Here is an 18,962-nt window from a genome sequence, read left to right on the forward strand (position 1 = left end):
GTTGTGGGTGAACTCCAGCACACAGAGACAAACTGACACAACCATAGAGAAATAGAATAAAAAAGATGACTAACCTAACCCACCTGAGCTCGGCTCACAGGGATCGATGTCCTCATCATCGCTTGGACACTCTGCTGATGCCACCAGCATGTCCTCGGTTGTCTGCAAAGAGAGCAATACGTTCACAGTTGAGTGGCGAGGGCAGAGAGTCCCATAAGTTAAACTTGTTAAACATGCAAACTGGTTCTCCAGTCTATGAATATGAAATCGGATTATTGTGGAACAGCAGAGGCTAAAGTTCTGTGCGTTAATGTCAGCTCCAAAGCTCAGTGTCTGTCTGTTGGATTCAAAATGAGAGAATAAAATTCATCCGGAAACACTACTGACGGTTCATCTTTCTTCCATTGTAAACACTTTCCAAGGCATTCCAGTGCATTCTAAGGCATTTTTGAAGCATTGTATTCAGCAGTGTGCAATGTTTGTCTATAACTTAATGTTTGAGGCCAATTTTCTGAAGCATGACTGGCGCTCCATGTTTGGTTAAAATGTTCAATTATAGCACACTACTATCATCAAACTGTAGAATTATGTCACACTGTCAAAAATAATTAAGACCCTCTGAAAATGGAGATACATTGCGGGCCGTATTCCTGAAAAAAACCTTAAAGCGGAAGTCAACCCAAACATATATTCTTTTAAGAATATGTTCTGCATAGAATATATTCTTGAAAAAAATATGTTTGGGTTGACTTCCCCTTTAAAGACAAAGGTCCACAGTTCATATCTTCATTATTTTACTTATACCTGCCTACAAATCAACAGTCAGTAAATTTAATCTTACTTCCATGGCAGCGTTAAACAAAAATGCTGCAAAACATGTGATCTCTGTTATTAAATTGGACTCCATTTGATTCAGTTGGGGCTATTATTGGACTGATGTCTGACATCGCATCACAATACATTTTTTGCCAGTTGGATTAGCATTGACATGTTAAGGAAATTAAAGATGATGTCATTTAGTTTAACATCCATTTGGATGCAGGTAATCTGATTGAACTGTACCTATAGCATTATTTCGACATTTGGAGTGCAGACGAACATCATCACAGGCCCGGGAATTATCCATCAAAGGAGATGTGATGAAGAGGAGTTGTTGGAGAGGCTGGCCACGGAAGTCCGTCCAAACGTAAATTTAATTTTCTGATGTACAGTGCTTGCTATCCAGATGGTGTAGCAGTCTGATCCAAGAGTGCCACATTCATCACTACAGCCTCGTGATTTGTTTTTCCTGGCGTAGGATGTTGACACGTTACATTCACTGTCAGAAGTTTGGGGGATCATGGAATCAATACTCTCTAGCTCCTCTTCTTAACTTATCGCAGTCATCCTCCCTCCACCTCCCATCCTCATCTTCCTTTCCTTCAGATTTATTTGCAAAAGGAGAAGTGGAAGAAACCTGCCACGTAGGTTAAATCACCACGCAGTGAGCTTTAGTGGAGGTGTACGGCTGTAACACCACTGTCACGACCACATCCTATTTATTGCTATTGAAAAATCTGCAAAGTGCGGCGACTCTGATATCATTAAAAATAAGTAGTTGAATCAACTTATTTACTTGAAATACAAGTTCAAAGAAGTATACTGTATCTACCAATATGTTTTAAACGATTAATAATTAGACTCAATGTATTTATTAGGGTTAGACAAATTATCGGCCAGGCCGATTATCCGTGCAGATATTTGGCATTTTGATGCATATCGGCAACGGCCTATAAGAGTTCAATTTAAAATTGGATTGGTGATCTTTCGCTTACAATACCTTTATTTTCGGTTCAAACAAAAACAAAGGTATTGTAAGCGAAAGATCAAACTTTCAGTTGTATTGGATTTTTGAAAAACTATTGGGAGCTATTTGTTTGTTTAAGTATTCACTTAAGTATCTTAGACATGCTACCGTCCCTGGGAGCTCCCTGTTATTTTTGTTTGTATTTTAAAACAAAAATGTCTATTATCAAAGATTAAAAAAAAAAAAAAAACTTTAACAAGTTGCAAATCCGAAAAGCTGTTTATAAACATATGCTCAAAGTCATTTAAACAAAGTGTTGTAGTTTGTACTATTAAAAATTTCAACATTAAGAATATCACTTTTACTGTAAATTAATATTGGTAACTAGCAAAATTGTGCCTTTCGACCACTTTTACAATAAAATAATCTCATGCTTTTATCAATACATCAACCCATTATATTCTTTAAGATTCTGTATCACAACTAAAATGAATTGTCATGTGACAAAGCATCCTGGGATTAGAGTGTAGGCCAACATTTTAATGTGGTCATGACAGAAAGCCCATTTCAGCATTACAAATGAAAAGTGTTCTCATCCTATGTGGACCTTTTTATTTCTCGTGACTTACTATACAATCCGTCTACAGTAATGGAAACTGGGACGTTTGATTAAAAACAAAGGTATTAAATAAAAAATAAATAAAAAAAATCCAACCCTTTTCCAACAATGCTGTGCAATTCTAGGTGAGTTCATTAGCTGAGTGGAGTTAGATTTTCCAATCTAAGCATCATAATTCACACAGGAGAAATGCGCCCATAAACAAGATACTTCTAAAGTGCTCAAAGCAACGACTCTGGGCAAGCATCATTATTCCAGCAGCAAAGTGCTGAAGCCCTGGTGGAACAAGGAGAGAAGCTCATTTATCTGCCACTAGTCTGAGCAACAGAGAGCACACTCCAGTGGGATGTGCTGGGAAAGCCTGGGGAGAAAGTTGGTGTGTGAAACACACACAAAAAAAAAAAAAAACAAGAAGAGAAACCTTCTTTTAGAGTTCATGCAAAATGCATGAACATTTTGATAGTCTCTAAGTACACTGTCAAGTGAGATTATTTAGTTGGTGGATTTTGCCAAGATTTATCATAATACAAACTATGATAACAGGAGATTATAGGGTGACGATGAACAGGCCATAAAGTGTGGAGTGAATTTGGGCAATCAAATCTGACTGACTGCAAAATGTCTCCCTTCTCCATGGCTGGATTTACACTATATATTTCAAGTGGATCAATTTATGGCACAATTCAGATTTGGATATTTGTCATGGCAGCATAAAGATTAAAAAAAAAAAAAATCATACAGAGTTGGTCAGATATTCTCAGATCAGAATCCAGCCTCTTCCAAATGTGTATAGATAATTCCCACATGAAACAGCCCGCAGGTCGCCCGAATTTCACCAAAATAACATGACAACACAGAAGTAAACCATAAGTGTAAACAAATGGAGGTCCCCCTCCATTTAATTGAAGTGGGTAAACCAGGCATCACTCCACCAACCGCAGATGGCAATTCATGTCCTGATTAAATGATTGACCCAACTATAATGTACCGTATTTCATTTCTATGCTTTTTGCTCAAGTTTAGATTTACGGTGGGCATTTGTAATGTCTATTTGTGTTTTGTATTTTATATTTACAAATGTATATATTCCGCTGACATTAATGTGCCCTTGGTCTGAATGTCCTCTCGAAAGCTTAGTCAGCACTCAGTACATTTTTCAAAAGGTGACTTCAAAATTCTGCAGAACACTACACTTTCTTTCTTTTACTCAATGCTTTCACCTTTGTGTTGCGCGTGGAATGAGTTGCTCTTCAGGGGATTTTGTGTGCCGATGCCCTGGTGCTCAAAAGCAAGAGAGACTTTCAGGGTGATAACCTGTTGGTGCACCTCTGTGAAGAGTGATAGCTTTTCACGTTGTTGTCTTTCTGGTCTAATTTGATGAATACTCTTTGGCACACAGCACATCTCTTTGGAGACAAGCTGAAAGTCAGGAGGACACAAAAGGCATCTGAAGGGTTTATCTGATGCACGCTTGTGCTGTCCTACTAATGTATTCCATTGAGGATGCTTGTTGTTTTCTTTTACCTTGCTGTCTTTGTGTATCCCCTGGCAAACCCTGTTTCTATCCAGTCTAAGGTCTTGTTGTACAGGGATTTCTCTGATTCTATATTTGTACATAACAGGAACATTTGTCTGCTCAAGGAGGATACATTATTTCAATTAGAAAGCCTTAAATGGCTGCCATGGAATGCATGAGCAAATGTGGCTTCTAGACGAGGTTTGTCTCATCTTTCTGTTGCATAACACACATTCATTTACACAATTCTAAAGCTGCGCAAACAACTACTCCTCAGGGCTATCTCTTATTTCTAATCATGTAATCATAGCCAACCAGACCCTTACCCTAACCAGACAAGGTCACATTTCCATAATACATTTCATCCTTACAGTATAGGTCAACTTGCATGACATTTTCCCAAAGCCACATTTTACACCAAAAGCGTAGGTTTTAGTATGTTAGTATCACCTTACGTGATTTTGCAGTGTTCCAAAGCACAAGGACAAGGTGTGAATTTCTATCACAGATGGCATGTGTTTACTGACATATTACATTTCAAAAATATTCCTATAGCCAAAAGAAAACGCAAACATTTCTTTTTAATGACTAGGAAGGCTAATTTAAAATACCATTTGGGCTTGTATAAGCATAATTACCTTTCATAACTATAATGAAGTCAGGGACACGTAGCAGCTCCAAGCCAGATTAAAATACCCTACAATGCTGCAATAGGAAAGCCTCCTCTTTTTCTTTTAATTGAAGTAGCGTGGCTGGATTGAAGATGCACAAGATTGTACTATACGACTACTTTAAGGTTTTTTTCAAAGTCACCAACACAGTCTCCCACAACAAATAAAGCAAAGCTTTTGCTTGCTATTATTTCTCATGGTTGCAAATGTTTGTGTGTCCAGTTGCAACAAGAGTGGTGGCGTCTGCACTAAATGGGAGGGGTTTGGTGTCTTGAGCTTCGTTTTGGGCACAACACGCCATTAGTGCACCAGTGAGAGTGGTAGAGCAAAATCCAATTTCTCATGTTAAGACGGAGTCTGAAAAAAATCCTTTCACTTTCTTTTATAAAGAATAGTAAAACTGAAAGCTGTAATAAAGCAAATTAAAGTCACTGATAATATCAATAAAATTGTGACCATTACCGATGAAGCCCACCGTAGCTATCACAACTTATAACAACGCCTGATGACAATTTAGCAGCCTGTAACTGGGTCGATGGTGATGAATAATTTAGTCCCAGATGCTCAATAGATTTCATCGGAATAATGAAGGCAAGAGAGCCTCTCAGACTGTGAGGTTAGTACAGTGCAAAAAGCCTGGCCTTCGCCCACACTCTTCCTTCTGCCAAGCTGTCAACATCACAGACCCACACATTCAAGACGATGTGAGTCGCATTGTCACATCAGCTGAGAGATGATGTATCATGTTAATAAAATATAGTATTTATATCATATATCATATCATATCATATACAGTATCATATCATATCATCTCATATCATATCATCTCATATCATCTCATATCATATCATCTCATATCATATCATATGTCATATCATATCGTATCATCTCATATCATAGAGAAGCTAGAATAAATTTCTCCTGACAAATTAAGAATGACACAAGTGTTTACAGGCTGATAATCATTGTATAGCTCAGGGCAGAGTGAGTAACAGTTAGAAAAAATCATCTGGGTAAAAATAGCATTAGTCACTTTCATCATCCTCATTTGCTTTACATCAGTGGTGTCAAACACAGTCACACGAAAGGGGGTGGCATGCTTGTTTCATCAAGACTTGGCTTATAGTGGACTACGGACCACTATAGGAGAAAATATGGCATAAATCATCAGATACTTGGTGCTATCCAGTGAACTGATCCAAAAATCCAGCATTCCTCAACGACAATAAAGTGTGGCTAATCAATATGCCTTTTCACTTTTGCAGCATTCAACAAGAGCTTAGACCACATAATACCATGTTGTTTCATTGTGTAATTTATGAGATATTGTCCCCTTTAGGGAACTTTGCTTTATTTAAAGCCAATCAGCAGTTCCTTCTACTGGACTTCAGGAAGAGTATCAGGGCAGGATATAAACAAAACAAAAGAAAAAAAAAACTAGTTTGAGGCCCTCTATCTCATCTCTTGGTACTCTTGCGCTTGTGTCTTTCTATACATCTTCCTGGGGCTTTTAAGTCACTGTGCCCAGACAGGCTAACAAGGCGCTGGGAGGCAGCTTCACACACCCGGTACACCCAATTTCATGCAGCAGCGTAGGGACACACACTTCCAATTCAATTGGCTTTGTGACATAAAATGCAGTAAAAAGGAGTTCAAAGCAGGACTGTATTGCTGATACCATGAAAAAAAGACATGGAATGAGCAAACATTGTTCTTTTTGGACTGCAGGGACACATGCATGTGTGCGCTTATGAGCCGCGTTTCCCCTCAAAAGCCAAGAGCACGACTGTGAAACGACAACTCTCTTTCAATTCAGATCATTTCTACTTTAATGCACTGATACTCTGCTTTGTGGAATCCTCAGAAAAACTTTGAACAATTTTCTAGCAAGAGGCACTTACTACAGTGAAAATGTAAATTCCTCAGCATTTATCCAACTTGCAGTGGTAATAAACGTGTAGTTGCATATGAGAGGAACCCACTCAGGCTATATTCGGGACAGAGAATGTATCCTGTTCACCATACCAGTAAGATATTTTTCAAACCAGCTTTTGTATTGAATTTTACCAGTCGGTCTATGTCTTCTAAGAGTATTGTATAACTTTTGCGGTAACTGCCTGAAAAATACTTTGTAAGATAACATCACATGGATGAGCGCAGATGGAGCAAATTGATCCTCTGGCGTGTTGATTACAACTTCAAGCAGGTCATTAGTTCTCCTCTCTTAGTTAAATGCGGCCAATACAGAAATGTTTTAAATCCAATTCATAAAGCCTACCTCCTACTATATTGTTAATCATTTGCATCATGCACAGCATCTTCAATATTACACACTTCAATTTGCCCCCTTACTCTCAGTAAGACACGTCTCAGATAAAGTCTGTCTCCACTGCAGCGTTCCCCCCCGCTTTGGCATTTTTCCTTATCTGAAATCGAATCTGGAGCTCTGTGTGCATCCCTAGCTCACCTTGGTTGTAATCTTCTCTGAAAGCAGAGAAGTGCCCAGTTGGAGTAACACATTAAGTATATGTGAAGAAATGTAAGAAAGGTAAAAAAAAAATAGCTTATCATCATGTCTCATTACTAACAAACTCGTGTCGTTTGAGGAATCTAGTTCAGTGTCAAAGGCTAAAAATAGAAGATAAACTCAAACATGCACAAGTGTGTTTTAGGAGAGACAAAAAGGGAGGAATGTACCGCTTAGCTACAGATCATTGTCTTTCTGAGTTTAGCTGCTTTTTGACATGTACGGTAGTCCCAGTCCCTCGTCAGGTGACAGGAACAAATTTGTCAACCTAATATAGATTCCTCCATGACTGAGATGAATCTAGTGAAGGGTCAAGTCCCATATGTAATGTTAAAAAAAAAAACTAAACACAAAAACAAACAAACAAAGAAACCAGACCAAAAGAAAAAAAATCAAGGAAAGAGAAAAGCTGTTCTGCCCTCCAACAGTAGGCTGGGTCTTATGTGGCTTCCACAGAGCATCCACATAATCAGATCCCTGCCTCCCAGGTCTGGATGTGTCATTCTCCATGGAATGAACCACAATGAGCAACTCTGGGAGTCAGCAGCAAGAAAGCAAGATGATCCCAAATCCCAAACAGATCATGCCGGATAAGCTCTTTATTTGCATTTCTTAATTTTTTTTCATTTTAATCTGCCAAGACATGAATAGTTCTGCTTTAATATTTACCATTGACAACCAGTAAGACGGTAATCACTAATACATGAATGGATTATAGTCTTGAAAATTGCAGATCAACAATTATAGCCAAATCAATGCTTTATTCATTTTAATAAAGTAAGGAATACTTATTGGAACAATTATAAATAGAGTCTATACATGCATTCCATCAAAATTCATTGTCAAATTAGGAGCTGCATGAAGACTGTGATGTTTCACCTTATTTAGGATCTAATGGATGACGATGTCACCACGTAATGACCCCTTTGTGCATGTTTAACGCCTCTTGAATTGTTAGTGCACTTAACATGAAATCAAGGTGCCGTTCATTGGGCAATTAGGCTCTTATGGATTTCATTAGTATGCTGAATTGATAATGATCACGTTACACCAAATTAAATACAGGTAAACAGATTGGTACTACTCAAGTTGAAGTTGTGTAGGTCACAGCTATTGCGTATCATAACGCATTGAATATGTTACATTAAATGCTTATTTGTGAAAAGCTGATGGGATTTATTTAATTAAGGGCTTACCCAATGCTTAAGGAAAACATTCAGTTCTCCTTTGAGAACCATGAATTGAAATATGACAGCAGAGGCTTTAAACATAAGCTTTTAAAGATGTACTGTATATCAGCTCTTGGCAGACATTTTTTTCAGAAAAGACATTTTTTTAAATGAAAGACGTATATGTGGATCTCATTGAATAGTTGGTACAAAGCTCATATTCATAATGAATAAGCCTCTCTAACAAGAGTTCTATTATCCTTGTTTCTCAGCAAATCATAAGAGCCAATGCCCTGTGAGATGACAAAATGGTCAATAAAGCATGCTGTAAAGTGTTAGTGTCAATATCGCTCTGTTATAAAAAATCACACACAATGTTTCTTTTTTGCCATTCAAACAGAATAAGCGGTACACATCTTTTGGCCTCTGATACGCTACCTTGGGAGACCCAGAGAAACATTAAGATTTGGGTTTCTTTGAATAATGACATGAAAAAGACAAAAAATGAAAAGAAAACAGCAAATACTTGAATAAAGCAAATGCAATCCTATTCATCCTGCTGTTAGCTCCAATCGAACATTGTACCGGTATATATCAAGTCATGCAAACACGTCAACACATGCTGATCTGTGTTTTCTACGCCGTTAGTAAGGCACCCATGTGCCTCACTGTGTGTGCGTCATAATATTGAAGGCTAGTTTCCATAATTGCCTTTGGTGACACCGAGATGATGGATATAGTCTGTCATGGGGAGCGAATGCTGCAGGCCAGGGACCCTTGCAGCTCCCCTGCCATCTGTTGGCCCTGAATGGGCAAAGGGTGTGACCAGGCCTCAGGCACACCAAGGCAAGACTACCTGCTACAACTCATGCCATAGTTGACGGTCAAAGACACATCCTACTATAACATAATAGTGTCCCATATGGCTGCCAAACAGTGTCACTAATTTTGACGTTTGTATTCTAGGTTTAAATACTACAACATCCTTGTCAGATGTGAGTGTACACCATATCCCATCAAGGCCTAAAGCGCCTGGCTCAACAGCTCCCCAAAACCTAAGGTCGTCTTTGGAATTACCCTTGAAAACCTGGAGTTTTCCCAGAAATTCAACACCGACAAAATAATTAATATCTCAGGCCCTGTAGTAGACAGAAACATAATTCCAAAATAATTTGAGATCTTAGACGCGTGGCTTTCACACATATGTTTTAACCATATACCACAATCAACTGGTTCCACTGGTCCACAAGCTCGTCGTCTATATCACTACCGTCACTTATTTCAGAACTCTGATCTTCTGCGTCCGCCATTACTGCTCGAAAAAAATTCCAGGATCTTACGAGGGCTCACAACCCGTCATGTGTATATTGTGATGCATTTAATTGGCTATGAGACCAAGAATTGGTAAAAAAACCCCAAAAAAAGATGTATCCGCTTTTCCGGCTGTAAAGGTAGAAATATGCAACAGTGCTCCCGGCTCTAGGGGTAGAAATGCGGTAATGCGCTCCCAGTCTAAATGGGTTAATAGTTCATTCTGAAGTGGAAATAGCATAGAGTCAGTATTATGTTTAGAAATGTAATGTCAGATATGATCTCAAGCAAAATTAAGACCAAATAATCCGTGGGTCTCTTATCTTATAAATCTGCAGTTGAAGAGTCTGCACTGCATAGGTTTATTTGCCTGAGGAGTGACTCAAACTCAGATAAAGCTCAGGTCTGAATACCGGCGTATGCAGGATTAGCGTTAAATCTAAGATTGCAGCCTTCGCTTGTAAAACAATAATCCAATCTAGGACCAAGACAATCAGAATGAGGCCTAAGGGCAGATACTGTAGCTACTGGATAAGAGAAGAAGTGCATCGATGATTATAAAAAGGATGGTTGCGACATACTACAGTTTCCAGGTCATCCACAACAAAAGATTATTACCATATGGGGATCTACGTATATTTGTAGACAGGGCAACTGCACTCGAGTGTAAAAACTGACATATCCTGATTTATTCGCTGAAGGCTCAATACACTTGGAATTTGGTTCACACACAGAAACATACAATCAGGGTAGAAGGCAGTCTCCCAAGTGTCTACTTTACATCATCGGCTCATGGAGGTCTGCTTGCACTTCATATTGAACGTACATTGCGCACCTCGACCTGCCCCACGACTCAAGCAAATCAGTGTCTTCTCCTGCCATGTCAAGGACTAACAGCATGCCTCTTGCATGTGGCATTTAAAGGAAATGAGGAGGCATTTCGATTGGAGGCAAAACAAGTCGGCTGTGTTCACGCCCACAACGGTGTAAAACACCCTTTTTAGAATGTGCCACGTTGCACCATCTTGCGCAGGTCTGAGAAAATACCAAAACGTTGTCTATCTCACTCCTGTGCAGATTTACACTGCAGCACGTACCAGATTTGCAAGAAAATAGAGCCCCATGGTGTCACATTTGATGAAAGGAGACAACAGAATAAAACTCTTGCAGTATGTTAAATCTAGTCTATCCCTGGGACTTGTGTAGCGGTCAGGATCATGCCCTTCTTCTCAGGGATGAACATCAATCACTGTCAGGGGCTGTCAATGGCTGCACTACATAAGAACATTCTCTCCCTTTTTGGTTGTTGTCGCGTTTTTTGTTAGTTTTGACATATATATATATATATATATATATATATATATATATATATATATATATATATATATATATATATATATATATATATATATATTCAAGACCCCAAGAACATTTTAAGGGGCAATGGAGGTATTAGCAGTGATGCTATAACTACTACTGATTACTAATAACTACGTTAATGGTAAAGTGTATAATAATTTTCAATAGTTGTAACATGTCATACATTTTCTGGTAAAGATTCCTCAAAGTAATGATCCAAGGTTCAATCTAAAATGAAATTAAAATTCAATTATAATGGATTTGAGTTTTTGTAACTTAACTGTTTCTAGTGATTTCTCTAAAGAATTGTTGGATTGTCGCAAATCTGTATGCAACTAGACAAAACAAATGTATGACAGAACTAGTAAAACGTTGCTGTATTTGCATGCAACTTATAAAGGCAAGGGATATGGTAATATATTGAGGATAAAGTAATTATTTGTAACAATCCCTTCGCTGAATGTCAAACATAATAACAGTTGCCGTGCCGGTTCCATTGAGGCTAGTCATGCTAAACTGGTTGTATAATGTAAAGTTTGTTTAAATGAGAAAAATCACTGAATTGAAATGGCCATCAGAGAGGAGGTAAACCAGATCGACAATGCTAAAAATGAGACTCATTCACGGCTAAGGACTCTGAATGCATCTCTTTGAACAGAAGCCAGACACAATGCAATGTCCTGAGACTGAAACGTCCCACTGCAGGAGCTCTCAGCGGAAAGGTCGTCAGGTAGAATCAAGCCACAGACAATGACATCTCCCGGTGCACATTTTTTTGTATGCCTCACTCATCTCGCTGACTTCATTACAGAACACCTCTTTAATCAAGTGGATCAACTCAACCCTCTCTTTAGTACAAACAGATAACACCATTATCCTAATTTGGTTTTACTGATCAATCAAACTCCGATCCGCAAGTTCATATGCATGGTGTCTAGAATGAGTGAATGTAGGACATTCAGCCTTGAAATAGTGATGCCTCATTGCTGCACCAGAATTTACATTTGAAACCTCAATAATCTGTTCATTTTAACATATTAACCATTGTTGGATTGTTAGAATATGTTGGATATTACAAAATGGTTAGAATCGTTAGATTCTATTGGATTAAGGAAATGAATTGAAAGTTTATTTTCTAAAAATGCAAAACCACCAAAAAAAACACCAAAAAGTAACAGAAGTAACAACGCTTCCAGCCGAACCATGCACACTAAAACCAACGGACATTCAAACAGCTTCTTCCCTCTTGCCATCAACTCCCTAAACAGCTGATGGCACTTTGCAAATTTTTGCCAGTTTTGCGCATCCCTGTGTGACAGTATTACTGTACTGACCATTTTACTGTAGCTTCAGCTCTCCACATACTTGTACAACTGTTATTGTTGATCAATATTCCACCGCATTATACACTTGAAAGTGCTCAAGGACTTTCTGCATCATTGCACATCCAAAGTTGCATCACAATTAGCCCACTGTTACTGCTACTTGTCACTTTAAATGGTGCAACGATTATCTGCATCATCTGCACAACAGTCATAAGTATTATAATTGCCGCACCATTCATCCATCCACGTATCCGTGTATCCATCCATCCATTTTCTATAACGACTAAACTGCAATTGCGGCTCAGCTGGAGACTATTCCTGCTGACTTTGAGAGGTGGGGTGCACCTTAAACAGCTCGCTAGTTAATCACAGGGCACAAAAAGACAACAATTCACAGTAGCCTACTCACATTCACACTTAATTTAGACATATTTAGTCAAATCCGTAAACACTGTTACTCACTGATTTGACCATCACATTGCTCTAAAGAGGGGTTGGCTTTCCTTCCTTTACCTCCGGAATCCTTTACGAAAATCAAATGTGTCTTGCAATTAACAAATCCACAATGGCATTTCATGTTTTTGGCCTTTACAAATAAACAATAATGACTAATTAACATTTCAGTAACACCGTTAACCTGCCTTGGTAGGAGCTTCTGCTCTGGTTTGGCTTGGGTAAGGCAGTCCGAAAGGCCCAGTAGTTAATGCTGCAATAGTATTTATGAAGTAAGGTAATTACAGTAACTACTGTTTTCTTTCCTGAGGGGGAAAAAAAGAGGCATCTGTTTGAGGATAGGTGCTTATTTCTTTCAAGTGGAGGGCAATATTTCTGGAAATGCGGTATTCTACCATCACCTTTCACGCCAAATGGGCTAGAGAGTTTTGCAAGTTGTGCACATTGATTGCACTTAATGTCTGGACAGCTATTCCAAAAGAACAATTCAAAGACCAGCTTACCTGCTGAGGCTCTCGTGGTGTTGTTTGTTTGACTCGTCGACTGGATGCAGTGGTGGTGGTGAGCTCCATAATAGTTGTGGAACTTTCGGACCGATTGGCTGTAGTGCTTGACTGTGGTGTTATAGAGGAAGGCGACTCCCCTACAAGCCGTGCACTGCCTTGGATCTTAATGTTGGGGTCCCCCTCTGCGGCCATGTTGAACACTTTCAGGCCATTATAGTAGAGGCCTGAGAGTTGGCCCTGAAAGGATCTAGTCCGGTCTCGCTCCCAGCCACCAATCTGTATGGTAGTTTGGCTGTTGAAGATAGTGAGCTGCCGCCCTGTGGGAAAACAATGTTACATATACAAATCTGTTGGATTGTAGACAATTTAAGTAAACAAAAATAACAACAACAACAACAACAACAAAAACAACATAAGACAAAAAGACAAATTACTCGCCAGTGGCTAATGAGACCAATAAATTACGGGTTGTAGAAGCAAACCCTGGCAATTTATTGCAGTTACTATGATGACATGCCTGCTTTGTGAAAAAACACAAATGCAAATAAGAAAAAAAGCAGCTTTGCTAAAAGGTTAGTCTCATGAAAATAATAAAATACATTTTGATTCAGTAATTATCACTATGATGCGGCAATAAGAAATATTAATATTGTATACCGGTACATACAATATGGCATATATATGTACAAAATTTATAGAAACCAATGATGCGTTCATATTTGTTTCTATAAGCATGTTTTACTTCAAGTTTTAAGATTTAAGAACTTGGAACAGAGCAAGCATGGAAATTATAAGTGATGATATGACATTCTAGTAGGAGGCATCCAGACTCCTTTTAGCAAACACAATCAAAGAATAGTCAACTCCATAAGGTTAATTAAGCATGAAGAAAAACACAAAAACATAAACAAACACAAGAAAAATGTGATATGACAATTGATTAGAACAAAATGAACAAAGCAATAAAACATAAAGGGGGTCATTTCACATTTTATGTGAAACATGAATTGGTTATTACATTGTAAAATCAAAGCATGCACTCAGTTTGTTTTAATGTTACAGTTCATTGATATAAAGCCCTATACATCTTAACAAAATATGTTAAAGGGACTCCAAAATTCTGCCGCCAATTCATATTGTTGTCTATTTATAATTTCTGGCAGTTTAATCACCAAAAAATGAAAAGGCACAAATCTGTGAAAAAATATAGTTTCAAAAAATGTTTCACAAAAAAATAAAAACAAACAAGACAATTATAAATACTAAATTTATATTTATCATTTAGAAGTTTACAGCAAAAGGCTACTAGAATTTATAGAAATTTTAACAATGTTGAGATTTAAATTCATATTTATAGTCCCTTTAACCATAAGTTCACACACGTATTAAAACAGCTGACTACAAAATAAATACATTATTGAACAGTAACATTAGTATATTAACTACTCAAATCATTTATTTTATTCATGTTTTATTTTATGTTTAGTGTTTACAAAATATTGCAACAACTTAGTTATGATCAAATTATTCTATTTGAAATTTTAATCAGTGATTTTACCTTTGTCGAGTAGCCATTCGTCAACTACTCGACCAAGTCGGAATGGGATTCGCTGTCTAGCAATCGCCAGGCGTTCGTTATCATTGTTGCCTTTAAAGTTTAAAGAGACATTTCAGTGGTTACAATCTGTAAGGTCAAAGGTTAAATGTTCATACTGGTATAGCTAAACAACTGCACATTTACATGTTTTATATTGAAAATGTTTAGTGTATTTATAACAAATATTTAATCAACCATTATTTAAACAAACATTTAATTTATTTAGGCCTACATTAATTGAAATTAAATGGTTTCATCCTTTAGATTAAGAAAGCTATGTTAAAAAACAAACCACATTACAAGTTTCATACTCAAGCCTTATCTCCAACACATTTGTCTTTTCATTCTGAACATTTTAAAATGCTTTATGCTAGTTATGTACATACATTTAAAAAAAATATATGTCACCCTTAGTTGCTGGTTTTAAAAGCAAGATAAATTTAACACATTGCAAATACCAATCTCGTAATGAATAGCCTAGTTGACAGGAAATAAATGTCTATTTACAACAGGTCATACATTGAACAATAAAACTATTCAGTCAGAGAAAACAATGTAGAAAGATTTATATTGCATAGTTGTTCTATAAAATGGATTTGACAAAAGCTACGGGGACAAGTGACTGTCACATGTTTGCGTGAGAACGGCTATTGTGGGTGGAATAGTGTCATTCAGTAAAGAAATGCCACGGAGAGAGAAGCAATACAGTATTCTAAAGCAACCTGCACTTTTACTTTGGAGGACCATTCGGCATAAATGAGGACAAACTCTGCATCAACCTTTTTTCAGGTCCACTAACTTCACCGGAGCTAAAGAGTGAGTGCTTTCCCCTCTGCTATTGTCTGCAGAGATTGAATTCAGTCCGCTTCATTCTTCTTGCAGATTGACAATGTTTGTTCCATCAACTATATTAATTCACTCAGTGGAGATTAAAGATTTGGTAGCTAACAATGCTTTGGAGGTGAATGGCCTCCGAGCAGACCGGAGCACAGAGACTTGAGGGAGAGGAGGTCTTGGTGGTTAAAAAAAAAAGAAGAAAAAAAAAGAAAAAAAATGGACACATTTTTCATCACATCAGCTTGAATGACTACAACGGCTCAGCAACTTTGAAAAGGATTTAAAACTTGTCGATTGAGCTCATGAATTTGGCTGCAGATTGTGTCAAGTTGTCACCGGTTATTTGCTTTTTTTCAAAATTTTAGAGGTACATTCTTATTATAGCTAACCCTGAAGTACATTATGTTTCTTCTTTTTCATCTTTAAACAACATTTGAGAGTAAATGTCCATCATGGCCCTTAAGATGTACAAGCTGTTAGGAAATAGAATATGACATTATGGGAAATATAGCCTGGAATAATTTGGCTTTGGGACCAAAGAATTTCATTCTTATGTGGCTAAAACAAATACATAAATAATAAACAATTTGCACAATGGTGTCGGTTGTTAAATATTGATGTGCATCCTGAACACTGTACCTTATAATCTAAACAGGGTATTGTGATTGAAATTGCATTTGTAAAAGAATTCATCCATCTCAGAGGGCGGCTATGTGAGACAATATCGCCTTCTGTTGTGCATGGAAACTAACGGCACTACTGCTTGCATTGCGAACGTCACGTGACCAAATTCGGAAAACCGGTTAGCGGGTTCCCCGTGTATGCTGCAATAACTAGCATAACTATGGGTTGATGCTCATGTCATAATTACAACAAGCACAGTTTGAATCATTGTGATGTTAATTTCAGTCGATACCAGAATGTATTTGTTTAACATGCCCCCCCTGAGATGGATGCAAGTTGATAAAATAATTAGTTTAATTCTTACTCCGCGAACACAATAATAATCAGACTAACGTGTTTAGACTAGTGGGGGCACATACATCATAATCTTGCAGAAACAATGTTTGTGTTTAGACCCCCCTTAAAAGTTTGTGAGTTGGTTTTATGTCGTGTAACCATAACGATGCAACCACAATACAGCTAATACGCAAAAACATCTATCGCGATACAGAATTGAGGAAAACTTACATTAAGCAAAAACAAATAATGAAGAAAGGCCCATGTGAGCACACAGTAACACGCAGACGCACTCTTAACCATGCACACAGATAATCAAAAATGTCTCTATTTGTGTACAAATCATGCTCACTATTCTGCACTCTACTAGTTTGGCTGGGTTCCATACCTGGTCAGTCTCATACCGGGGTCAATTAAAGGAGAACATAATCACGTTACGATAATGTATTGATCCCCACTGTGGCACATGAACAATGCCGTCCACAGGGCTGCAGGCGAGTCCATTCATTGGGCCACCAAAGAGAGCCTGTGACTGTTGCCTAGTGGTGATTTGGTTTTGTATGAGATGGCCAAGCTTATCTACTTTTCCAGACAGCAGCAATTCAGCTGAGCTGTTCCAAATGACCTGATTTGGTCTGATTCGTTTCTTTTTGTCTTTTGTAACAAAATTGTCAGTACTATACAGATACTGGGACATTTCTTCTATCAGTGGAATCAGAACACTTATAAAAGGCAAAGCTGGGAAAATTCTCACTATTATTTTTGATTAATTAATTAAGGCTGAGCAGGTTCATGAGCAGAAGAGAGGTGGGAAAAAAAAAACGCAGCTATGACTCTTTGAAGAAAAAAGCCAACCACCACCTTCAACCCACTCTGCATCCTGAAAATCAGACTCCACACTGCAAGGTGAGGAAAAAAAATCGGATAGTGGGTGAGATGGACAGAGGGGGCAGGGATGGTCATCTTGAGGTAAAAGGTACAGAGAGAGTGGGAAGGGAAAGCAGGGTCAGTCATGTAAGTGCACTGTGTACTGATAACAGTAAAAAGAATAAGGCCAGGCAGGGACTTCTCTATTATCTTTGTGTGCAGTGCATGCTCATTGGGTACCGTAATAGGATGCTGCATGGTGCCCTGTGGGCATGGCGACACCATTGTGTTGGTATTACTTTCATGGCCAATACTCTGGAGAAGAAGCCCTTTTTTCCCTTTCTTGTTTTGGTTGCAGTCCAGCCTTTTGTGTGTAGCGTAAAGCAGAGCAAGAATAAAAGCATCTAGTACAGCAAACAGAAGGGGAGTTATGCATTTACGCGTGAGCTTTGAATTTTAGATTAGAATAATTACGCTAAAGATTTTTAATGGGCCCTCTTAAGTATGAAGGACGAGGCTTTTTAATGAGATTACGATGACAGCAATATAAGTCTAGGTGGAACAATTACTGCCCTGCTTTCGGAATGATTGCTCCCTCTGATGCAATCTGCATCTTTCTGTCTGTTGGGCTTTCCAACCATCATTTTTGCTGTCTACTTTGCTCTATTATAGTAACTGTTGATCTGTGAGTGGCCAAGGCCAAGGGCTACTATTATGAGTGTATTAGCGCCATACATAGATACTTGTCAAACGAAAGGCGGGCTAAGTGAATAATGGCTTTGTGTGCTGGAGGTAAAGGGGAGAAATTGTACAGTAATTGTAATTGGATGTGCTTAGTGTGCAATAAACCTCCTAACGTCGGAATTAAAAAAACAAAGAAACATTGGTAAGGGGCATGTTTCAACACACTTGGGTAAACATTTCTAAAAATACTTTTCAGTTGATTACAACACATTTGGACCACAGTGGGACCTCGAAATGTGATTGCCCCAAATGTTGCGTAATTCGGAATGTTGATGTTCAGAACCAATTATTTTGAAGTGAATTCTTTGTGTTTGCTACAATTATTCGAAAAGAAGGGGCAGCCTCAACTAGTACTGGGATGGGCGAGTACCGATATTAGGTATCGTATCGGGCAGATACCGGCCTTATTTGAAGGTATCATGTACTCACGACGGCGTGTACGGCTATGTAACTGTCTACCCTCTCATGTACCCATTATGATGCAATTTCTGTAAGTATGTATATCTTCATAACTTTTATTTGAGTGCTTAGTAGGAATTTACCTGAATGTCACTGTTTTGAACACAAACTAAATTTACGGTTTGTTTAAAAAAAAAACATCAATCAAACAAATGTGACAGTTAAATATGACACACATTCAACTACTATAAAACAAACACATGTATGTGACAAGAATTAACGCCCTTATAACTTTGTTGCTTAAATGTATTGCGCC

The 18,962-nt window shown here is 38.0% G+C and overlaps 1 protein-coding gene across 12 annotated transcripts in view; it reads right to left on the reverse strand.

Annotated features, from left to right (window-relative positions):
- LOC147139770 (neurexin-1a-like) overlaps positions 1 to 18,962 on the reverse strand; it is a 217,865-nt gene that overhangs the window by 13,430 nt on the left and 185,473 nt on the right. For 8 of the 12 annotated variants that reach the window (XM_086045831.1, XM_086045829.1, XM_086045824.1 and 5 more), the window contains 3 exons: positions 14,801 to 14,890; positions 13,240 to 13,559; positions 75 to 162 (listed from right to left, as the gene is read on the reverse strand). In XM_086045831.1, coding sequence (XP_085901957.1) covers positions 75 to 162; positions 13,240 to 13,559; positions 14,801 to 14,890 — 498 coding nt within the window. The remainder of the gene's footprint in view (positions 1 to 74; positions 163 to 13,239; positions 13,560 to 14,800; positions 14,891 to 18,962) is intronic. The other 4 variants (XM_086045828.1, XM_086045832.1, XM_086045823.1 and 1 more) reach the window with 2 other exon arrangements.

Source organism: Filicampus tigris, chromosome 11, assembly GCF_054856515.1.
Source record: "Filicampus tigris isolate MCC_2025a chromosome 11, RoL_Ftig_1.0, whole genome shotgun sequence".
Taxonomy (NCBI): domain Eukaryota; kingdom Metazoa; phylum Chordata; class Actinopteri; order Syngnathiformes; family Syngnathidae; genus Filicampus; species Filicampus tigris.